The 25,112-nt window shown below is 48.7% G+C and overlaps 1 protein-coding gene across 3 annotated transcripts in view; it reads right to left on the reverse strand.

Annotated features, from left to right (window-relative positions):
* The window catches only part of Ttc39c (tetratricopeptide repeat domain 39C), a 91,755-nt gene that overhangs the window by 2,888 nt on the left and 63,755 nt on the right, over positions 1–25,112 (reverse strand). For all 3 annotated transcript variants that reach the window (XM_057789153.1, XM_057789151.1, XM_057789154.1), the window contains exons 7-12: positions 14,676–14,769; positions 12,705–12,812; positions 7,376–7,485; positions 5,980–6,103; positions 2,868–2,965; positions 970–1,074 (exon numbers count right to left, since the gene is read on the reverse strand). In XM_057789153.1, the coding sequence (XP_057645136.1) occupies positions 970–1,074; positions 2,868–2,965; positions 5,980–6,103; positions 7,376–7,485; positions 12,705–12,812; positions 14,676–14,769 (639 nt within the window). The remainder of the gene's footprint in view (positions 1–969; positions 1,075–2,867; positions 2,966–5,979; positions 6,104–7,375; positions 7,486–12,704; positions 12,813–14,675; positions 14,770–25,112) is intronic.

Raw genomic sequence — 25,112 nt, forward strand, 5'->3', positions numbered from 1 at the left:
GCTGAGTGAGGACGGATACTGGCCGGTCTCAGAGCCGGTGTCCATTTATATCAAGACAGATTACGTGACAAGTAAATATTCCCTTACAATGAAGGATGCAATGTTTCAAATTTCAATCCAAATGTGTGATAGTTACTTTTTTTTTCTGTCTTAGTAAAAATGACTCAACTAAAGAATTTGAGTCACTGTTTTCAGGCACTAGTGAAACCTGATTATAACTAAACAAACAAAAATCCATTACCCATTTGCTAACTTACACATCTTTGTGTGCATGTGTGTGGATGCAATTTGGGGGGATTCTCTGCACAGAGGGTAGGGGTCAGAGAATGACCTGGGATGTCCTTCCATCTTTTGTTCGAGACAGTTTCTCTCAATGACCTTTGACTTGGAGGCCAGACAGCTTCCAGGGAGCCTCTAGTTCTGCCTCTATCTCTTGGCATTGGGGTTACAAACACGTGCTGCCATGCTGGTTTTTATAGGACTGTGGGGATCCGAACTCATGTTCTCACACTTGGGAGGCAAGTCCTTCACTGAGCCATGTTCCCAGCACCTCCTGCATACACAGTAGCTGTCAAGTTCTGTGCATGCCGCTGTAATGATTTAAAGGACTCCCATGTCATAACTAGCAAGCCGGGTTTGCCCACTGTGCAGACTAGGCACACAAACATGGCAGCAAGACAAACTCTCATCTTCTCAATGCACCTCACCATCTCATACCATATTGAAAAAGACAATAATTCTCCCACAGAAGAAGCTTTGTGTGTAAAGCTGAATCTGCAATTCAAATTCCAGTGTGGCCACTGCTGCCTCTTTAAAAGCATTGGCACCACCTGATGTTGGCCTCCTGGACTCGCCCAGCAGATCAAGGAAAGCAAACCGAACAGAAGGTTCGGCCTCAGTGAACGGCGCGCTGTGGTGCTGTGTGCACACTCTGGCTGCTGGAGATGACAGCACATGCACAACTCTTACCTCTGGCCTGCCTAGCAGGAGACAGCCAAGTTCATAACACGCGTACGGCTGGACATACATGTTATTCTGACGACACAGCTCATCTTTAGCAGCGCGCTGGAAGAACTGAGAGTCACAGGAACGTTACTGGGAAGAATTCATTTCCTACTTGTTGTAAGGCTCACACAACCCTCAGGAGGCCGGAAAGGGGTTTGTTTTTCTAGAACTAATCTTCTCTTCTCTATTGGTTGTTATTTCTTCCCTACTTCTAAAATTTCCATCATACTGGGTTGCATAGGGCCACCTCCACGCAAGTACACAGTTATTCTGAACACATCCCCAGCCAAAGCTGCCCTTCCCTTTCACCTCCTCCCACCAGTTCCCATGGACTGCCCCGTAGATAATCTTACTTCGGCGTCAAGTCATCTAAACACAAATGATTTGATGCATTAAACTCGGACCCGTGGACAAGAGAAAGCTGATACCCGTCTTTCGGAGACTGAATCCTCTCGCCATGACTATCCCCGTCTGTACCCATATCCTAAACGACAGAGACTCCTTCCTGCCTTTGTATGTCCATCTGCACCTGAGAAGCCCATTCACACCTGCAGGGAGGTTCCCAGAACACAAACACGCCGGCCACTGGGTAACCAGGTTCCCTAGGACACAAACATGCTTGCCGTCGGGTACACTAACTCATGCTACTGATTCTTCTAGCCAACACACTAACTTGTACTGACCGGAAAAAACTCTTTGTCTGCTGTAAAAGACTAAACATCCCCAGTTTAAGATGTAAAACACACATAGGTCAATGTCCACCTCTAAATATATATAACCACTAAGTATGCCATCTAAAATAGCTGTTTAGAATCATGTAATAACTAAGATAACTCACACTGGAAGATTAATTTCAAATTCAGCATGAATATATTAACATTCTATAATTTAAAGGCCAAGTCTTTATGAAACTATTTCAGAAAGTAGGCAATGGAAGACCACTTATTTTAGTTTCTGTTTTTTAAACTAACTGGCCTGGGGGCACAGTCCCATGGCAGAAGGCAAGTCTAACCTGAGTGAGGCCCTCAGTTCAGGTCCTAGCACCGACACAATGAGAAAAAGCCTTGGTTAAATGAAGAAAAAAAAAAAAAAAAAAAAAAAAAAAAACCTTAGTTAAAAAAAAATCCCTGCAGCTAAATTGGAAAAATAACCACTGATTCTCCCAGATGCAGCAGCTGTTTGGGTATAAACCAGGCCCAAAGGCCACTGTGCTAAAGGCCTGGTCCCCAGCTCAGCTTTAGTGAGGAAGGACTGGATCATCAAGATACTCCACACTGATGGACCCATCAGCTGAGGAATTCACAGCCCAGTGCGATTCTGGTGAGACAAGACGTCGGTGACTGAGACGTGGCTGTGGAGGAATACCTCTTCCTTTCTGACTTATTGTCCGCCTTCTGAGGGATGCTCCCCAGAATGTTCCACCTCACCACAGCCTGAAACTGAACTAGGGAAAAACCCTTCCTTCGAAGCTCAGGTGCTCTCCCACAGGGTCAGACAGCTCTCTAACTCGCGAGCCTAAGGAACAACTTTTCAGGCTGCCCTCAGCACTGGGTAGCTCTCTGTTGTCATAAAGAAAATGGGAAGAGAGTACGCACGCCCCTATCACGCTGCCCCACACACCCCGTCCTTGCTCCATCTCCTCCCCTCCCTGGCTGACACTGCCATCCTTGATGAAGAGCAGCCCTCATACAAAGGAGAGCTCTAGAACCCGGGGTTACACCACGAACATCATTAACTACCTTCTCCTCCAAGCAGCTAAAAACACCATTACTTAAATACAGCGCAGGTTCTGTCTACTGCTCTCCCATCTCCTCCTTGGCAAGCTCACACGAATTTTACTGGAGCCAAAACAGCATGTTTACCTGGACAGCATCTTCTGAGTTTCCAAGACATTTGTGTATGGCACCAAGGAGCAAATGCTTCAATCCAATGACAGAAGAATCGTCCACTTCATGGCAAGCTTGAAGAGAAGGTGTGTGAGAGGAAGGGAAGACATCCACTTAGACCTCAAGTGTCACCAAGTTCAGGAGCTGTTTCTCTGTTTAGCTGATGCTCTGCACCCAAATTTCAGAAGGATAAGACGTTGCTTATCCACTGGCAACTCTCCTTAGCGAAAGAAGGGCAACCTTTCTCTGTATATCCTGTGTGTGCAGGGCACGTGTGTATGTGTCCTCCTGTGTGTGCAGGGCACGTGTGTATGTGTCCTCCTGTGTGTGCAGGGCACACATGTATGTGTCTCTGTGTGTGCAGGGCACACGTGTATGTGTCCTCCTGTGTGTGCAGGGCACACGTGTATGTGTCCTCTATATGCAGGGCACACATGTACGTGTCCTCCTGTGTGTGCAGAGCACACATGTACGTGTCCTCCTGTGTGTGCAGGGCACACGTGTATGTGTCCCTGTGTGTGCAGGGCACGCGTGTATGTGTCCTCCTGTGTGTGCAGGGCACGCGTGTATGTGTCCTCCTGTGTGTGCAGGGCATGTGTGTATGTGTCCTCCTGTGTGTGCAGAGCACATGTGTATGTGTCCTCCTGTGTGTGCAGGGCATGTGTGTATGTGTCCTGTGTGTACAGGGCACACGTGTATGTGTCCTCCTGTGTGTGCAGGGCATGCGTGTACGTGTCCTCCTGTGTGTGCAGGGCACGCGTGTACGTGTCCTCCTGTGTGTGCGGGGCACACGTGTACGTGTCCTCCTGTGTGTGCGGGGCACGCGTGTACGTGTCCTCCTGTGTGTGCGGGGCACGCGTGTATGTGTCCCTGTGTGTGCGGGGCACACGTGTACGTGTCCTCCTGTGTGTGCAGGGCACGCGTGTACGTGTCCCTGTGTGTGCAGGGCACGCATGTATGTGTCCTCCTGTGTGTGCAGGGCACGTGTGTATGTGTCCTGTGTGTGCAGGGCACGCGTGTATGTGTCCTCCTGTGTGTGCAGGGCACGCGTGTATGTGTCCCTGTGTGTGCAGGGCATACGTGTTTGTCCTCCTGTGTGTGCAGGGCACACGTGTATGTGTCCCTGTGTGTGCAGGGCACGCGTGTATGTGTGCTCCTGTGTGTGCAGGGCACGCGTGTATGTGTCCTTCTGTGTGTGCAGGGCACGCGTGTATGTGTCCTCCTGTCTGTGCAGGGCATACATGTATGTGTCCTCCTGTCTGTGCAGGGCATGCGTGTGGAGGCCAGAGATCGACTTTCGTGTTATTCCTCACCCTGCCTTCCTTGTTTGCTAAGCCAGGCTCTCCCAGTGGCGTCCCTGCTCCTGCGTCCCCAGGGCCATGGGTAACAAGTATGCACCAGTCTAGTATTTCATTTCCATGTGCATTCTGAAGGCAAGATTTGAGTTCTCGTGCTTGCCCAGTGAGCACTCTACAGACTGAGTCATCTCCTCAGCAAAAATACCAGCATCTGGAGACTCCCGGACCCCATCTCTTCACCAGGAGAAGGAAGCTAATGTGAAAAGGCCTGCATGGCTCCCACCACAAGATGTTCTGGAAAAGGCAAAACTGTACAGATAGAAAGTATCCATAGTTACCAGAGGTCAAAGAGGAAGGAAGGGTGAGCAGGCAGAGGAAGAGGATGCTTAGGGGAGTGATAAAGTTCTTCTCTAAGGTATACACGGGTGAGCCTTAGATACTGGCTCACTCCAGCAGGATGGGCAGCAAGAGCCCACCCCTCTGTGAACTGTGGCTTTGGAGGCTGGACTGTATAAGACAACATCATTGGTGCCAACGGATATACCACACTGTTACAGGACATTGTGAGAGGGGGGTCAGAGGGTGTGAGGAGGGTGTGTGTGTGCAGAGGGTGTTCTGGACCTTTTGACCAATTCTGCTGCAAACCTCAAACCTTTTCAAAACTTCTATTAATATAAAACTCTGCGTTACACCAACTACAAAAGTCATGCAATCGACTCTGGGCAAGTTTATATGCTGTACTGTACGCCGCACTGGGAGAGATGCAAAACAAGCATTTGACCAGTGAGGGTACAGAGATTTTTTATTTCAAAGAAATCAATAGAAGTTGAGTTGTGAAGAGGGCTCACTCATTTGGTTAAAAGTGCTTGCAAAGACCCATTGTTTGACCCCAGAAACCACATAAAAGGCCAGGCATGGCGGTATGTACTGGTAATTCCAGCACCAGGGGATGGGGACAGGTGCAGTTCCGGGGGTAACACCAAGGACATCTCGTGGCCTCTAAGCATGTCCGTAGCAGTTTTACTCATGACAACTTAAAACACATCTCAAATGCCCATCAGCAGGAGAGCAGAGAAGTGAAGAGCGGCCCTGTATGTCCACACAATGGAATACTACTCAGTAAGGAGAAGAAACAATCACTAACAGAGGCTACTGTGTGGCCAGAGCCAGGCACGATGCTTCATGCAGGAAGCAGGTCAAAGGCAGGCAAACGAACATGGATACCTCAGAACACTGTCTGCAGTGAGGTAGGGGCTGGCAGAGAGGGAGCACAAGGAAGTTCCAGGGGTGGTGCAAATGCTCTGCACAGGCCCCCAGCTGTGCGAACTGCCCCAGCTGAACCCCCAGTCGCCTCACTACCTGAACCTTCCATGTATGTGTGCAAATCACAATACACGGAGACAAGAGCTTCCACTGGGCAAACGTATGGGCTCACAGCACCCACCACCTTGGTAAACTGGCACCATTTCCCTTTTTTGTTTTTTGGCTTTTTGTTTTGTCTTTTGAGACAGGGTCTCATGTAGCTCAACCTGCTCCTGAATTCCCTATGTCACTAGTGATGACCTCACAAGTGCTCGGGCTGCAGGCATGCACCACCACACCAGCTGATGCCACTTTACTAAGTACACCATCAGACACCCCAACAGGCAAGTGTACCTGTCTACACCAGTGTGTCCTGCTCCCACCGCTGACGACACACCACCCACCACAGACTGACAGTGAGCTGGCCTGACTGAGGGACCGAGGGAGTGGCCACGGTGAGCTGGCTGCACGGAGTGGAGCGTGCTTACCTTGGCTCATCCTCTGCAGGTTGGGGAAGGAGCAGTTGGGAAGGGCTTTCCACAAGTACAGCACTTCGATGGATGCCAGCACACACAGAGCTCTGGTTGGGGTTTGCTTCCGAAATCTCTCAGCCTGCAAGGAATTCTCAAAATATCAGGCCCCAGTCTTCACAAGCAAGCTCAAATCCAAGCTGGGCTTTGGAGACACACCACAGTGCAAGACTAAGGTAAACACCCTTCCTTACAAGGCTGCGAACAGAAAGTCTCTCCACATTACACAAGTTTTGCAGTTTTTTTTTTAAAATATATTCACGGCTATAACTTATATCTATTATTCAGACAAAACTCAGTGTCTGGGTTCTGATAATGTGGGGATGAAAAAGATGCATTCAGTTTAAATCCATGAGCCCTCACAAGGAGGAGACTAACTCAGTGCACCCACATGGACACATTCCATTGTGCTCCTATGGCTTTCTATCTTCAGCTTCGCCCACAGCTCTCAGCTGCACTCTGCACTATGATATCATTTTATGTATGCATTTATTTATGTTTTAGTACTGAGAATCATACTCGGGGCCTTGCACATGCTAGGTCAGTGCCCTAGTACCCAGCCACATTGCCAGCCTTGCAGTATATTTATTTCCAAGATTTACTTTATTTTCTAAGTGTGTGCGCACATGCACGTGTACACAGTGCACAGGCATTGGTAGACTCGCCAGAAGAGGGCACCACGCTCTCTGGAGCTGGAGTTTCAGGCAGCTGTGTCCTGTCTAAATGAGAACCAAACTTGGGTCCTTGGCTGCAAGGGCAGCAAGTAATCTTAACAGCTGAACTGTCTCTGCAGCCCCTGCCATCTATTTTTTAAAGAAATTTATTAATTATTCATTTAATAAAAGCTAATTAAACTTTAAAATGTATGGAGTAAAAGAAAAATTTTAAAACTAAAGAAAAATCAAACTCGGAAAAACTAGGACATCACTCAAGTTTACTCAGCCATATCTTCATGTCAGAAATGGACAGTAAAGTTGGGACAGTCCCCCTCTCGTCCTGAGATCTCTATAGATAAATACGACGGCACTGTTGGTCTTCATTATATCAATGTGTTGTGGTCATCATCACATTTGAGAAGCAGAGCCAGCTGCTTCTCACGGGTTCTACCAACTTCTTCTAAAATGACCTGAACTTCAGACAGACACTTCCTCTTTGCGGGAGGGCTAATCAACTGTACTGGATCCAGTGGATCTCATTAAAAAAACAAAAGACATCCCTGCTTTAGTTATGCGCAGCCTTTCTCGTCAGAGCAGAAACACAGCCACAATGGAAAAAGCACTGAATTTGAAAGTTTATTCAGGGAGTTGTTGGTGCTGCCTGCATGCTCAGGATTGGCAGTCCTTGACATACACACCTTTTTGACTGAGAACTGTTCAATCTGGTTGTTTTTCCTTTTAAACAGCTTCTGGACTTCTTTAAAGACAAGCTGTGCACCATCCACGTCACCAGTGGCCCCCTGACAAACTGAAAAACATCAGAATTGCATTCCCACGTCTCCACGGAAAAGACACAGTTATGTCCAAGAGGTGGCACCATCCCCCGGCCACCACCCTGTGGATTCATCCCTTTCTAGCAGGCCAGTGTTCCCAGAGATTTAGGGACCCAAAGCATATGGGTCCTTGCCCTCTGGTGGGAGGAGAAAAGTATCACATGTAATAAAATGCTCAGTTCTTGTCACAGGCACCAGCTACTTGCAGGCCCTGTCTTCAGGGCACTGAATAAAAGGGGCATGGGGAAGAAGAGAGCAAGGCACATGCATTCCTGAAGCAGTCTGCACACATTCACTACCACCTACCATCACAAGTCACTGGGGATGTATGAGGAAGCACACATACACACACACACACAGACACGCATGCACACACACACTCATGCATGCATGCACGCATGCGCATGACCCCATAGCTGCAGTGCTTATGGTGACAGCAGCCCTTAGGGAGGAGCACCATGGTGCTTTTAGAATGCTCAGAGAAAAGAGATCATTTCTCTTTGGATTGTGGGAAGCCATGGATCTGGGAGTTGAGCTGCACCTTCAAAGGATGGCTGACACTTGCTGGCCAGCGGGCCACCTGTCTTCCACCCTGGGGATTCGTCACATGCCCTTTGCTTCGTCAGCAACTTCATGTCCAGCACCAGCACCAGCACCACCACCGTAACGAAGTGACTGGTACCTCTGGCAGCGTCCTCTCAGCGCCTGTGCGGCACTGAACCTACCTATGCCTGCTCCCCTTTCACTAGGCTTGGTCTTAGCCTCGTGTCACTCTTCACGCCCTAGCTGGAACGGAGTGAAACTACCCTAACTTCTACCTTCTTTACGTAAGAACTAGAGAGCCTCGGCAGGCAGAGCACGGGGCACAAAGAGACAGACACACGGCTTGGAGGAAACTGGGGGTGCTGAGGTGGAGGGGATACCAGGGAACGCTTGGTAGTAAGAGGGTTCAAAAGAAGGAGCTACCCATCTCCAGACACACGAACTCCCTGGGTGCGGAGTGGGATCTGTGCCAATCCAAAAATGACTGCACCAACCTCAGCAATGGCGTGGCCGCACCAGAAGGGTGGTGACAGTCTGTGCCACCACCGGTCACTGTGGGTCCAGGAGCAAAGAGGTTCAGGGAAGTGAAGTGCTGGTCCCAGCAGACCAGTGAGAAGGGAGGATGTCTGCTGTCTTGGCTTGAGGTCTTCCTCAGATCACGGAGAACATCCTTTCTTCAATTAGACCTTCATTACAATTACGTATTTGCGTGTGTGGGGGCATGCACACCGTAGTGCACAGGTGGAGGTCAGAGGACAACCTGCAGCAGTGGATCCTCTCCTACCCAGACGTGCCCCAAGGCTGAACTGGGGTCATTAGGCTTCGACCAGCACCTTTACCCATTTAGCCATCTTGCTGGCCTGAGAACATTCTTGTGTGTGTGGCCTGTGTACATGATCATGTGTGTACACATGCATGTGCAGACAGAAGCCATGACGTGTCACTGCTTCATCGTCGTCCTCCTCCTCTGGCTCTCCAGCTTATTTTGCTGAGACCCTGTCCTTGGCTGCATCTGAGCGCACTGAACCAGCTAGGTGGGATGGCAGGCAAACTCCAAGATCTACCTGCCTGCACTGCTCCGACATGCCCTGCTGCACCAGCTGGGGACCAGACACTCACGATGCACCTGGCACTTAACTGGCAGAGTCATCTCCCCAACCAAGACACTCTTACAGGGACAAATGAGATGATGGTTTGGATGCAAATGCGCTCCCACAGGCTCATATTTGCATGCCTGGTCCCCAGTGATGAACTGTTTGGAAGGATTAGGTGTGGTCTGATTGGAGGAGGTACCCGCCAGGCCTAATCTCTGCATCCTCCGTGCCTCCTTCCCTCCTTCCCTCCTTCCCTCCTTCCCTCCTTCCCTCCTTCCCTCCTTCCCTCCCTCCCTCCCTCCCTCCCTCCCTCCCTCCCTCCCTCCCTCCCTCTCTCCTGCTCATGGATAAGGATGCAAAGCTCTCAGCCACTGGCTACCCCTCTGGAACAGAAAGCAAGTCCCTCAATTAAATGCTTCTTTTTCTAACAATTGCCATGGTCGTGGTATCTTTTCACAGCGATAGAACAGTGACCAAGACACATGATGAGAGATAAAGAAATGTCCTGCATCTAAGTCACACCTGAAACATACAACACCAACGCCACAGACCCCAAAAACAGATTCCAACCCTCCAACCTTCTCTGTACATCACAGCTGGGGATAGCAGTTTTGAGGTTTCAAAAACCTACCCCTTTACATCCTGTCTGCAAACAGGAGGCACTTGGTACTTAAGGATGAGACCTAGACAGGACTTAGTCTATCAATTCTTCCACTAAGACTGCTATACCATCCCTAAGTGGCATTCTCTGGTAACATAATTCTCACATAATTTTAGCCTTTCAGGAACACTGCAAGAATAGCAAAGGAACAGATCCAGTCATCCTGTTTCCAGATGTCCTCGAAGGAACTGAAAGCAAGGGCTCAGCCTGACATTTGCACATCAGGATTCTCAGTACACATCAGAAGAGGAAGCAGCTCAAACATCCACTGGAGGATGAATGGGGAAGCAAGATGTGGCAGGCATACAGCATGCAATGGCGAATTATCCAGCCTTAAACATAAAGAAAATACTGGGACATGCCACAAGACGGATCAGCCTTTAATATCTTTTGATAAATGAAGTAAAGCGGACACAGAAAGATGAATATGTTGTGCTCATAGGAGCACAGGAAAGCTCAGTTCAGGGGCAGAATGGAGAAGACGGGTGACCACCCTGGAGGAGGGAGTAATGGTAGTGTCTAGATGTCCCCTGTGAAACCATCAGGAAGTTCTGGACATGGACGATGGTGGCTGCAGAAGTGGCTCTGAGGTACAAGTGCCCCAAACAGTAGGCTTGTACTATGTGTCTTCTGTCACTATGAAACAGTAAGACAAGGAAGTGAAGCCTGGGTGCTGGACACCTGTCCCTTTTAGTCAACACACAGCTTCTTTCATGGCCAGCTCAAACACAATCTTCAGCCATCCCTTGACTGTGGGACCAAGTCCTCCTCACACTCATCACAGAAGGGACTGTTCACACACCTGGTGCTCCAAATGTCCCCTTGTGGCGACACAGGTGAGGAGCTTTCTTTCACACAGCTACGACTAGAGTTCTGGGATGTTTCCAAATACCTAAACATTTGGTCATATAGCTATTTCACACATCCATTTCTTGTATGTCCCCCTCAAAACAACAACAACACAGCTGCCCAGCACTGACTGTAAGACCCGGCCACACCTATTGGCCATTGTGCAAGCCATCCTTCTGGGCTATGCAGTTGGGGATCAATAAGTAGCTCTTATTTTTATCCAAACTGCTGGGAAGCTGTATAAATAACCCTTAAGCATGAGATTCTGTATACCAAGTCACATATCAGAAATAAAAATTCCAAACACAAAGGCATGAGACAGGGACGTCCTGCAGAAGCTGCAAAAGGCCCACAGAAATGAGGCAGTTTGTACTGAACCGCTCTCTGACGTGATTTTAGAGGGTTTTCAAGCTAGCCAAGACACAGCCTGCCTAAAGCAGAGCCTGACTTGCTTTAGTTAGATGAGCTAAGGGACAGATTATAAGGGGAATATGTCTCACTAAAGACAAATGTTCAGGGGAATAAGGGGTGTTTACAGCAATGCTTGGGATGCTCACTGGGATGTGAATGTAGTTCAGGGGCAGAACATAGCTAACTAAGCTATGCAGGGTCCTTGGCTCGATTCCCAGTGCCAAGACAAATGCTCATGTTACTCTTGAATTTTAAGTAGAAGAACCGCGTCTGAGGTTGTCCGAGAGCCGACCTGAAGATCTCGAGGGCGTTCTCAAGGGCAGGCAATGCACAGCTCCCCCTCTCGGGTCTCTTTAGCTCTGCACCCTCTATAATCCTAAACTAGTGCAGACAACACCTTTGTCCACCAGGTGGCAGCACAACGCCAACTATGTCATCTAAGAACTTCCAAAAGCAAAAGCCATACCCCAGTCATGTTCGTTGCAATGGTATGCAGCATGAGGGTACCTGTGCTCGGATGACTTGGCTGACAGGTAAAGTGGGACTGGAGCAAACTTAAGCTCCATGGTGCTCTTAAACAGAGCACCAACTAGAAACTACTCACACAATGAAACAGACATGTCTGACTTTGAATAATATTTTAAAATTCTAATGAATAAAAACATAGCAAAGGAGAAGAAAGGAGAAGTAAGGGTTTGGAAGCAAACAGAGCTTCACGTGAAGCATTTCTGAAGACCAGACAGGCCCAGACGGGAGTGTGGGATAACTGGACACAGCCCTGGATGTCTTGGCACTTTTGGCCCATTTATCTAGTTATAGCAAAGAACAGGATTTGTCTGTAGGTGGAGACGGGCATTTGACAACTCTGGAGTTAATGCAGCTGTGAAGGCTGAGGTCCTAGCTAGGGACCACCCCTCAGAAGGTGGGACCACCCCTCAGAAGGTGGGACCACCCCTCAGAAGGTGGGACCACCCCTTAGGAAGTATGCTCAACTTAATATACTTTTCTTTCCCAGAATCCTCACCCCTTGTATAGAACCCACTAACCCCCAGAAGGAAGGGCTTAGCAGGACCTCCTAATCAGAAAGGCATTAACCGTCCCTTCCTCCGCTTGTGTCCTTTCCCTCCGGATGCTGGAGAGAGTCTAGGTGAGCTTTTACACTTGGGCACTTAGGGCACCCCCACCCTCCTCAGCTCCCTGAGGTTGCCTGTCGCTGGGTCTGACCTCTTTGTCGACTTCTCTCAAGCAGCATGGCTTTTTCCCTTCCTCCTCCACCCTCTGTCTGGGCAGCGGGCAGAGTTCCAGCTTGCCCACCCTGGAGGCTTTTCTTTTCAACTCAAATAAATTATCTCAAAGCTAGTTTGACTCATTCTTATCTTTTTACTAACGACACTAAGAACCCCAGCAAGGGGCCCAGACTTTCCTGGCATCATATGGTGGTTCCACCAGGTCTCCCCCAAATTTTCTGTAACATTTTGTTCCTACCTTTTAATTCTTTAATCAGATGGGGGAAAAGAAGAGCCCGCCCTTGCATAGGCCTGTACTTCCTCCTCCACCCCCCCCCCAGAGTGGGGGGCGGTCTGGCCAATCCCCCCCAGGACAGGGAGCGGTCTAGCCCCAGACAACAGTTACTCACCTGCAGTCAAATACGCATAATAGCACTGCGACCATCTGGATTCATTTTTCAGCCTCTCAAAGGAGTCAAAGGCATCCTTGAAGTTGAGCTCAATCATGCTGCACCAGCCTACAAAGGGAGCAGAGTTGGCATGCCACCCTGACTCACGGAGCATGGTACACCTCTCGAAGGTAAAGACACAGAGCAATGACCCAAGGGCCCAAGTTCAGAGCACCACTCTACATTAAGAACAGCACAGCATCCTGAAGTAGGGAACTCCACGGCTCACGGTTAAGCTAGGAATCTCTAACTGCATTCTCTGTGAGTGTTCTTGGAAGTGCTTCAAACTTTGAACTTAAAAAAAAAAACAAAAAAAAAAACGCAAGGAATTATTGTTCCCCTTAAATACTATAATGTGGAGTCTGAGGCAGACATGGAGAAGTATAGAAGAGGATGTGTGTTCTCCAGACAGAGACTCTAGCTCGCTCGCTGTTACAGTGAGAGTGATGTATGGGTAGCAGAGGCAGGAAAGGCAGTGAGAGAGGCAACTTGGTCAGACTAGCGGCTGCCATCCAAAACCACTCATCGAAGGAGAAAACGTCACTGCTCACGCTCATCCTGTGTGAGAGGCCAGTGCAAGTCAGTAGCCACCAGGCTCTTCCCATCCTCCTCTGCACACTGGTGCTGAGGACGGACCTCGTCTCCCCTCCACTCATATCCAGCCTGCATTCTGGTAGGCGGCAGCAATTTATTCCCAGTTACTGACTGGCCTCCCATCACGTGAGAGGAGCACTTGCTGCTGGGGTCCCAGGATTAACAGGCTAGTGACTTTCTTGGGCCCACAGATGGAAGAATTGTTGGGGGCTCCATCACTCTTTTCTCCAATACAGTGCCGCCTCTATAAAAGAAACGTATAAGCAAGGGACGTAACACTGACCCAAGAGTGTTTATTTGACTTTAGGTCCCAATCACAGTCCACCACTGAAGGCAGCCAGGGCAGGAACTTCTGGCAGGAACCGGAGCAGAAGCCTTGCAGGCACTTTACCTGCTTGTTTCTCATGGTTTGCCCAGTTGCTCTTACCACACCTAGACCACTTGCCTTGGGGTGGCACTGCCCAGACTGGGCTGAGTCCTCCCATACCAATCATTTCCCACAAGTCAATCTGATGGAGGCATCTCCTCAGCTGATGTTCCTTCTTCCCAGGTCCCCCTGGCTTATGTCAAGTTACACACACACACACACACACACACACACACACGCACGCACACGTCTGAGTAGAACACCACTGGCAATAAGTGCTCAAGGGCCTTCATTAACTTATCTAAGGTCTCATGGACAGATGGCTAGGAGAGCTGGGACCTTGAATGTTTTAACTATTTTTATTTATTTTACATACCAACCATAGATCCCCATTCCTCCCCGCCACTTCCCATTCACTCTTCAGAGAGGGTAAGGCCTCCCACAGGGAGTCAACAAAGCCTGGTATGTCAAGTTGAGGCAGGACCAAGCCTCCCCCCCCCCATCAAGGCTGAGCACGGCATTCCACCATAGGGAATGGACTCCAGAAAGCCAGGTCAGGCACCAGGGATCGATCCTACTACAGTAGGGCACTGCGGTCCACCCAGCCCACACCGTCCACTTTCCCAGATTTAAAATGTTCACAAGGAACAGCAAGCACTAGTGAGACAAGCTGTAGTGTGTGTGCTTGGGGACAGCACATCAGGTGGTGTCCCAAGAAAAGAGAACCCCGCAGGGAGCTTGGGTGCTGGGGCACAGGGCGGCAGACTTCATACAGACAACACAATAGATTTCAGTTACCCATGTCATACAGACAAACTGGATCCTAGTTACCCATCTCATACAGACAAACTGGATTCTAGTTATCCATCTCAGACAGACAGACAAACTGGATTCTAGTTACCCATCTCATACAGACAGACAAACTGGATTCTAGTTACCCATTTCATACAGACAAACTGGATTCTAGTTACCGATTTCATATAGACAGACATGCTGAATCTCCCTCTGATCTACGGCGAGTTCCAAAGCAGTGTGGAAGGAAGTCAAGGCACTGTTGATTTGACACTAAGGAGAAAAGAAAGGTATGGTGATTGGTTATGGCCTGGATATTAGCATCACTGTCATAAATCAAAACTCAGCTTCTTCCTGAGTTGTGATTTTTTTTTAAAGGTTTGGTTTTATTTTTTAAGATGTATTTATTATGTAGACAGTGTTCTGGCATGTATGCCTACACACCAGAAGAGGGCACCAGATCTCATTACAGATGGTTGTGAGCCACCATGGGGTTGCTGGGAATTGAACTCAGGACCTCTGAAAGAGCAGCCAGTGCTCTTAATCTCTGAGCCACCTCTCCAGCCCCCTGAACTGTGATTTTAAACAGAGAGAGCACAGTAAAGGGGAAAGGGTGAAGAAAACACACCAATTTGCCTAACAGAGGTGAAATTAACCTCACCTCAGAAAACTTCCTTTCAAAACTTTTTTCCACTTACTTTTTATGTGTGCACATACACGCACAGCTAGCACATACATGGAGAGCTCACTTTTCACCATGAGGGGCTTGAGGATTGAACTCATGTCCCTGGGCTTGGCAGCAAGTTCCCTTATCCTCAAGCCATTCCCTTTTGCTTTTCTTTTCTGTTTTCTGGAGCAGGGTCTCACTCTGTGGCCCACAATGACTTCAGTCTCATGATCCTCTCTCCTCTGCATGCCTTCCCAAGCAGTTGAGAGTACAGGTGTGCACCACACAGCAGGCTTAGGAGGTGACTTTGGCTCAGCTCCTCTCCCCACACCATTCTCTCCACATGTGTATGTAGATTTTGTTGTATAATTGTTACCAATCTAGTTCTTTGTAACCAGATGTATTCAACAGACAAAAGGAGCATATTCTGTCCTCTAGGTCCAGAAGGAATCCCCATCCACCTGGAGTGAACGCACAAGGCCACTGCCATTATCTGGTTTCTTTGCTCCACAGGACAGGGGATGGTTTGCTTCTAAACTGAAGCTGGTATCCATTTGCTTCTGGTCGTTTGGTCTCCTCTCCAAACACTCAGAAATTCTCGGAGGCTCCAGATTCCATGTGCACTGTGCATCTATCTACCCACTGCTGCCAGAGCCCAACAGCCTCCAGATGTTAGCTTTAGTTGTTTCTGGTTATACACTTTATACACGATCGCTCTCCCCCTCCCACTCTGTTGCCTCACTTTCGGGGGTCACAGTGGCGGGCCACTGCAGTCTGAAAACAGGACAGAACACAGGAGATGCTTGGCGAGTATGTGACCACGTTCCTGTAACCTTTACTACAGTGTCTGGTTGTACCTGTTCTTGGCGAGTATGTGACCACGTTCCTGTAACCTTTACTACAGTGTCTGGTTGTACCTGTTCTTGGTGAGTACGCGACCACGTTCCTGTAACCTTTACTACAGTGTCTGGTTGTACCTGTTCTTGGCGAGTACGCGACCACGTTCCTGCAACCTTTACTACAGTGTCTGGTTGTACCTGTTCTGTTTTACCACTGCTGCTCTATGCCTAATTTATACATTAGATTGTGGCCTGAGTAAATGTGCAAAGGAAAAGCCTATATCTAGCGTTCAGTTCTCTCTGTGGCCTCATTCCTCACTGAAGGTCTTGGAAACACATGGTCCAGGTATGGAAGGAGCCACAGGTACGGAAGGAGCCACGGGTACGGAAGGAGCCACGGGTACGGAAGGAGCCACGGGTATGGAAGGAGCCACTGTATATCTGATTTTTCTTTCCACTAAAAGTTTTTCCTCAAGAACTCTCAAAAAACATCATCAGAATCAGAAAGATACAGCTCCTTAAATAGGTACTGAGATGTGTTTAGGAATCTAACACTAAAGGCCCTGTATCTAGTGTGAGACCACACAGCCTGCCCTGGGGGCGGGGGGTGGCCCTGCACATTCCTTCTTTTCCAGCTGGACTGAGGCATTCCCTTGCCCTACACTGGTAGGCCTGCGACTTCCTCCCCAGCCCTCCTCCTGGCTCCCAACATGATCCTTTAGGAAGGGTCCCGGGAAGAGGATCTGCAGGCCTCAGGGTCACTGAGGCCAGGATGAGCCAGAGTGGCGTCTTCAGGGCAACCTGTGACTCCAGAACTCTGTGGCTGATGCTAAATGTGGCCTGACAAAGCTGTGACCTGACGGATAACTGCCCTTGTGTGACACACGTTCTGTTGTCAGAAAGACTGAAGCTACAATCTTCACACCCTCAATAAACACTGGCAAGGAAGCCACAAAGAGACTTCACGTGGTCATTCCTGCGCTTGACTGACACACCTGGCACTGGAGAGGACCTCACAGGAATGACAAAACTCCCATGGGGAAATGAGACAGTTACACTTAGACACAGACACCAAACTGATAAAAACAACCTTTCACAAAGGCGTGTACAGGAGAGTGTGCCAGGGAGTGCAGGCCCCAAGACACTTGTTTTTTGTTTTTAATATTTATTTATTATGTATACAATATTCTATTTTGTGTCTGCCTGCAGGCCAGAAGAGAGCATCAGATCTCATTTCAGATGGTTGTGAGCCACCATGTGGTTGCTGGGAATTGAACTCAGGACCTTTGGAAGAGCAGGCAATGCTCTTAACCACTGAGCCATCTCTCCAGCCCCCCAAGACACTTGTTATGACTGTCTCTGACTGTCCCCTCAGACAGCCCCCCAGTTCGTTCCAGGCACCCTCTCCTTACTACTCTGCGCAGAAACCACTGCACTGGTCACTTCTGCTTCCAGCATCTCTGGTCCCCAAGCTAAGGGCACTGGGCACCCACACACAGGGTGTTCACTTCTAAGTGGGCCATAGTGACCAAGCTGTCTCCAGCTGTATTTTCACAACAGTACAGTGCAGGTGCACCAGCCTTCCGAGGAAAGAACGGCGCCCACCAGAGACTGTGGCTGGCTCTTGATAGCACAGTCAAAATAAGACTCTGATGTCAAGAAGGGAAGCCAAGAAATAACACTGTAGCTGTTGGCGCTTCCCAAACCTCTCTGTGACAGACACATACTCACCTATTTTCAAACAAGGTGAAGAAACTTGGCCAAGGAACCAGTATTCAAATTCTGACCTAATTAGCTCAGAGCAAGCTTTCTTGAGAGACTGTCTATGCAGATTAGATTAAAAGAAGGCTCCTGAGATCAGGGACATTATCCTCTGCACCCCTAGGAGGGGAGGTGCTGTGACCACAGGCAGAAATTGGAAGGGTGTGGCCACAAGCCCAGGAATGCCGGTAACTACGGATGTAGAAGAGTCAAGGAAGAGATGTTCCTGAAGCCGCAGGGAGTGAGACCCTGCAGATGCCTAGCTTTGTTTAGCCCGGTATGGGAGAACATACAATGCGGAAGATACTTCCATTTGAACACAGGTAAGTGAACACAGCGGTTGAGAGAACTGCTCTTCCTAGGTCCTGAGTTCAGTTCTCAGCAACCACATGGTAGCTCACAACCACCTGCAATGAGATCTGGCGCCCTCCTGAAGAAAAGACCCGGTTGTCCTCATCAGCTTAGACCATGAAACCCAATATGGACGAGTTCAACAGAACCGCCATGTATGGGCTACCCAGTATGCGTCAGCATTGCCAGGGCATAAATTTCACTTATTCATTCAAATAAACACAGCACTGCACAGGAGGTGGCTTTCCAGGTCCTTGGGGCAGGAGCTGGACAGCCAAGGATGCAGGAAAAGGGATCCATCCAAAGGTGATCCTCAGTCCGCTGCAGTAGACAATGGCTTTTAGAAAACTTGGTAACACGGGGAGAATTCCTTAGGTGCCACTCTAGCTACTGATCTTTACAGCTGTGGATCCAACTGGGCTGAGTGTGCCTGCCCAGATCACCCGTGCACAAGACGCAGTTGAAAGAAAGACGCTGCAATCGTCAAGCTGGTGAAGGGATCTGAGACATCTGGACTGCAGATGTAGGAATAATTTCTATTATTGGTGGCCACATGGTCTGCAGCAGTCTATTACACAGATTTGAGAAACAAGGCTTGTTCATTTCTGTAAAAAGTGTGAAGAATGTGCCCCCTCTTTCTTGTATGAGAAAAAACTTGAAAATACTAAGGGGGGGGGGGCTCAAAGACAGGATGCCAAGAGTCGGCATTACTAACTCTACCTGGATCGTTCCTTGAAGGATTTGTTTAAATAACAGAAAGATATCATCCTCTTCACCAAAATAATTTAAAACACGAAAATAATGTATGGTAGGTTTTATGATGAATTAAAATACCTAGCACAGTGTAGTGGGAGCTGCGGGCTGTGTTCCTGCCGCCCCAGCTCCTGGTCGCCTGGCTAGCTTATGCCCCAAAATAACAACACACAAATTGTATTCTTTTAAACACTGCTTGGCCCATTAGCTCTAGCCCTTACTGGCTAATTCTCATATCCTGATCAACCCATCTCTAATAATCTGTGTAGTACCAGTCTTACCGGGAAAGATTCAGCATGTCTGACCTGGTATCTGGCTGCATCGCATCTGCCCTGGACTGGAGCAGCAAGGCGTCTGGCTCTGAGAGGAGCTGCCCAGCATCTGAGCTCACTTCCTCTTCCTCCCAGCATTCTGTTCTGTTTACTCCGCCTATCTAAATTTTGCCCTATCAGATGGGCCAAGGCAGTTTCTTTATTGACCAATGAAATCCCACATCAGCACAGCACAGAGATGAGATTCCCAGCTTCGTTTTAAAATAAGTCGTAACATATAAGTGGGCTGCAGAGGACACAGAAACAAGGCTGGTGTGGACGCCTCAGTGTTCTGAGTCTGACCCAAACCGTCTGGTTTATTAAAGATTTCCTTATTTTCATCTTATTGTACAGCGTTTTACCTAATGTGTCTGTACACCACATGTGTGGTGACCCCAGAGGCTAGACATAGTGTCTGATCCTCTGAATCCAGGGTTACACATGGCTGTGAGGCGCCATGTGGGTGCTGGCAACCAAACCCAGGTCCTCTGCAACAGTAAGTGTGGGATAAAGAGGAAAGAATGCCTGACCCTGACCTGACCTGAGACCTGGGCCAAGGAAAAACACCCTCACCCTGATCTGACCCAGAGTCAGGGCTTGAAATCCCAGCAATCCCTGAGCCTGTCCCTGAGTCAGGCTACAGATCCCACCCAAGGCACTCTGGAAAAGCTCTCCCACTTCCCCACCCCCAAGAAACCCTATATAAGCTCTGTACTGTTCCGTTTGCTACTGCTTCTCACTGTAGAGGCAGGCACCCTCCTGGATTCCTGCTTCCCAATAAATCTCGTGGGTGAGGTTCACTGTGCGCTGTGACACTGGGTGGAGCTGCAGTAATGTGTCACTTTTAATACCCACCGGAGCAGAGCTGTTACAGGGGGAACCAAAGAAAAGCTGTAACAACTTCACTGGGGCAGAGTTGTTACACTTCAGGCCAGGGCTCTAACACCTCTGCAGGAGCAGACCAGCTGCGCTCACTGTCAGATGCTGGTATTCCTTGGCTCCCACCTACCAGATACTTTTGTATTCCGAGTTTCATTTAGAGTAAGCACTCTCTTAACCACTAAACCCTCTCTCCAGTAGGACACTGTTTTTTATTTTATTTTATTTTTTTGGCAAATTATACACTAACAAATTATGTAAAAAAAATTTTACTGAGGTGTAGCCCATGGAACCGTCTGCTTGCCAAACATAAAGACCTGACTTCAACTCCCAGCTATGATGGTGCATGTCTGTAATTCTTAGGCAAGAGAATCCTAAATTCAAGGTCATCCTCAGTTCTACAGGGAGTTTTAGGCCAGCCTGGACTACATGCAATCACATCTTTAAAAAAAAAACAAAAACAAAACAAAACAAAACTAGTAACAACAAAACTCCTGAGACATATATTGGAGGAGGCCTTCACTAGCAATACAAAAACAAGCAAGCAAGTAACAAAAGGGCTGCCAAAGCTGTTCTCCAAAGGAGTCATAAACAAAACAAGGGCAAGTCCTTGCCAAGCTAAGTGGAGTATGGCCATTACCAAACTGAAAACAGCGTAACTGGCAGCCATTGTGCTGTGCCTGTGGACCGAGCATGTCTTCCAGGTATTCAAGCCGCTGCCTTCTTAGCGGTGTGTTCCTGGCATTTCCTTAGCTGGTCTGTGCAAAACACTCTAGACTTCAACAGCTTGAGCTTGCATCTGTCACTGTTATGCTCTCAAGGGGGTTTCATAGCACATTCTTCAAATGCCAGGCAAGGGCACTGAGCTATTTCTCTGACCTCAAGTTCTCAGAACTTGCCACGGTTTTTCCTTGGCTCGTCCATGGAGATGGTCAAGTCTTAGGACAACGTGTTAGTTTATTCACTGACTAAAAGCATCAGTTAAATGTGGCGATCCAGCAGAGCCATGGCTCACGCCTCCTTATCCTGACTCTGATGATGATGTTACCAAGCTGCACCAACAGAAATGGCTTGTTGCAGGGTTCTATCGATGCCATTTTTACCAAAGGGGAAATATATCTTGAATTTTTAATTTGCTGATACTTTCTTTGGCTTTGAAAAAATTCAGATTGTGGAGCCTTGCTTAAAATACGGCTTTATGAATTATTTCCCTAACACAGGAAACACCAGGGAAAGATCTGAAGTTGAGTGATGAGTAGATTTTTTTCAATAAGACCTAAAGTTTACAATATAGCATTTAAAAATTCAGCTGGGAATGGTGAACACCTTGAATCCCAGCTCTTGGGAGGTATAGACAGGTGGATCTCTGTGAGTTCAAGGCCAGGCTATCCTACACAGTGAGTCACAGGCCAGCTGCCATGCCTGGCTCTGACTTTAGTTTGTAAGTATATGTACGTACTTGTGCCTGTGCATAATGTGTGCAGGTGTGCATGTGTGGGCAGAAACCAGAGGAAGACACAGATCTGCCGGTGCTGGAAGCACAGCTATGAGTCATGGACGTGAGTTCTGGGAACCAAATCCAGTCCACTGAGCAGAATGCCTCTCGTCACCAGCTGATTCCTGGCCCAGAATCTAGGTTTTAAACAATGAGTGTTTCATATGGGTCATAGAGGCAGGAGTGTTAAGAACAGACTATAAGGCAAGAAAGGTACGGAGGGGTCAGTAGGAAACTGCTGTAGTCACAGAGGAGACAGGGAACAGCCTGTTCCTCAGAAATTCTACATCTGGAAGTCACTACCCAATGCAAACAGGGTTAAGTCACGGAAGAGTCTGGGCAGATATAAAGAGATGTGGCTGCTGCCGTTTGTGCCACAGAGCGGGGACACCTGTGCTGCTAATGCTAATCACATAGGGACAGCAGGTTAGGAAATGACAGAGGTCTATGCTACAGGGACAGTCTGGAGTCACCAAGTGCTTGTGAAGGGGACTGAAGCCTACTATAAGCGACGGTTTGTGAGACGTGCATCTCCAGCCACCAATGACAGAGTGCACTGCTGTCTGCAGCCTGTGATGCACAGCAGAGTCTCAGCTGCTTCTTAGGGCTTCTGCATCCTGCCGCACTCTCGAGTGAAGCGGAACACTGGGAACAGGGATGCTAAAGCAGCGTCAGAGGCTGACCAGCAGGTGTAACATCCACCTGTGGGTGACACTGCTTCAGCTGGTGCCAATCTGTCCTCCCCCTGTGCCCAGACAGATGCGAACACTCTTAGTGTGGCAGTGGGGCCACAGGAAGGTTTTGCTGAGGCCAGGTGGCCTTAAGAGGCCAGGTCACTGAAACTGGCAACGTCACTGACTTCAGTCTCCAGCTCCCATCCTCAGGGCCCAACCTCCCCCAAATCCTGCCCTAGTCTCACCCATCCCCATAATCACTGCCCATCCACTTGTCTCTGTCTCTGACTTTCTGTCTGGCTGACCCTGCCACATATTCCATATTGCTCGTAGACAGGGGCTTTTCCTATTTTTCGTGACATCCCTCAGCCCCTCAGCAGGCTATGATGTCAAAGGCTCTAGGTACCTGAACATGTCTGGAGAATGACCATAGCAGTCAGTTCTGCAGTCTGTACATGGTGAGATGAACCCCTTGGAATGAAGTCACCAGATCCTCCACTAACAGGAGCAGACTTGAAGTGGGCATCTCTTACGGGATTCTCTTGTTCTCCCAACAGTGACTCATGTGATTTAGGGAACGTGCGTGAGAGGAACTGCTTCTTTCTGGGACTCACAACTCAGCTGAAGTAGGAGGGACGCTGAGGACTCCAGATGAGTCACCAAGGACCCAATGCTTTGGCTTGCCTGAGCGACAACACTGAAGGCTGACAACCGCAGGAGCTGCCCTCTTTACGTAGATAGCACATGGCCACCACATGGGACCAGGAGCCAGCAAGATGGCTCAGCAGTTAAGGGCACTTGCCTTGCAAGCCTGGTGACATAATGGTGGAAGGAAAGAACCAAGTCTACAATGGTATCCTCTGGTCTCCACCGGCATGCAACGGCAATGGCAGGTGCTCTCTCTCTCGCAAACACACACACACACACACACATAGACACACACACACACTCCTTCTCTCTCAAACAACAACAGTAATAATACTTTTTAAAAATCTAGGCAAGGCCCAAAAGTGGAAGAGCATTAGATGCTGAAGCCAGAGCCTTGTGCATTCTAGCCAGACACCATACCACTAAACCGCACCACCCCAGCCCCCAGTCCCTGTAGAGATGCTCCCAATCCGCATTTTCTCCACTACGCCAGGATGTTTTCAACATGATGTAGAAAAAGAATTTGTATGGGAGAAAAAAGCAGAACACTGAAAAGTGTTCATGAAAAAGATGACATGAAGGAATTAAAAATAACAGAACAATGTCAAGAAGTTCCTCAGGAAACAAAGGAACAGTGAATATACTAGTTTATGGACTCAGTCATGGTGCTCAGAAAGACTGAGAGTCAAGTGCAGGTAGAAAAGACAGAAGAAGAGAGATGTGCATGAAAGAAACAGACGGAAGCCATAGTCAGGAATGTAGCCTCATAGAGGTCCCTAGAAGTGAGGCACTCTGGGAGGATGTCCTAGGGTGTCTGGCAAAGGCCCTGCATATTCACAGGTACAATCATTCAATCATCGTCAAACAAGCCTTGGTTATCAGTAGCTCCATCTCCTCGACAGGCTTCCTCCACATCTAAGCAAATCACTGCCTATTCTCTCTCTACACTTTTGTCTGGTCCAAGACTTAATACAAAATGAATCAGAAAATTGCACGGGGCCTATGTCTAGCTGTCTTCTAGCATGTATGACTGGTGGCAGGTGCTGGCTCAGACTTCCTTCCTTTTAAATGATGGGTTATAGCCACTATATGGATATGGCACATACCGTTTGTTCTTGCTATTATCTTCTCATGTCAGTGAGTTCACTTCCAATAAGCCATACAGTATGGCTTCATCTAACTGGGAAGCAAGGACAGATGCAGCTTCCATCCCCCCACACCAGACAAAATCAGTAATGGTTCCTGAACTTCTAAGAATAAATGGCAACCCTGGATTGTTTTTGGTGGGTCTTTAAGGTAACTGAGAAGTGTGTGTGGGCTGGAGGGAAAGAAGACAACAATCAGACTTGAGGGAATTCGCTCTCTTCCTGCACTGCCTTCGATCCTACAAATAGCAACATTCCATCACACACGAGGCGTGCGGTACCTCTGCCCTGGCCCCTGCTCCCACAACCTCTGCAGGTCTCCTCTCTTCTCTACCTGATGAATGAGTCACCACATCGTCCCTGACACAATCAGGAGGGAGCAGGCTAAACAACAGCACAGGGCTGTCATCTCCAGGATGACCAATGTAATTAAACAAAGTGTGGCGTGAAAGCATTGCACCAGCTTTAAAGGGTCCCTTCATGCCCCGGTTTTCTTCGGTGGCTGTGATAAAGCACTCTGACTGAAAGCAGCCCGGGAGGACAGGGGTTATTTGACTTACACTTGCAGATCACAGTCCGTCAGTAAGGAGAGTCAGGAAAGAAACCCGAGCAGGAACTGGAAGCTCAGCCATGGCTGACTGACAGGCTCACACTTAACTAGCCTTACCATCCAGTCCAGGACAACCTTCTCAGGGACTGTGCCACTCCTGGTGGGCTGGTCTTCCCACGTCAATGAACAATCAAGGCTCCTTCCCCATCCCCAGATATGGACACAGGCCAATCCGATCTTGGGAATTCCTCAATAGAGGTTTTCCTTCTAGGCTGCGCCAAGTTGACAACTGCAGCCAATCAGGACATGGCCCCTGGTTGAGGACACCTGCAATAATGGGGCAGTGGAAGGGGTGGAAAGCACAGGGATCACAGGAGGTGGTCAGTGTATGCAGAGATCAGAGACCACATGTGAGCAGGGCTGACCCTCCAGGAAGGACTGGGACACCAGGTGCCATGAAGTAAAGGTCAGCAATCACAGGAGACAGCACGGAGGGATGGCGCCCCTCGCTGTGCCTTGCTTGGCAGGAAGGGCTCTGGCAGG

The sequence above is a fragment of the Chionomys nivalis genome, chromosome 14 (genome assembly GCF_950005125.1).
Source record: "Chionomys nivalis chromosome 14, mChiNiv1.1, whole genome shotgun sequence".
Lineage (NCBI taxonomy): Eukaryota > Metazoa > Chordata > Mammalia > Rodentia > Cricetidae > Chionomys > Chionomys nivalis.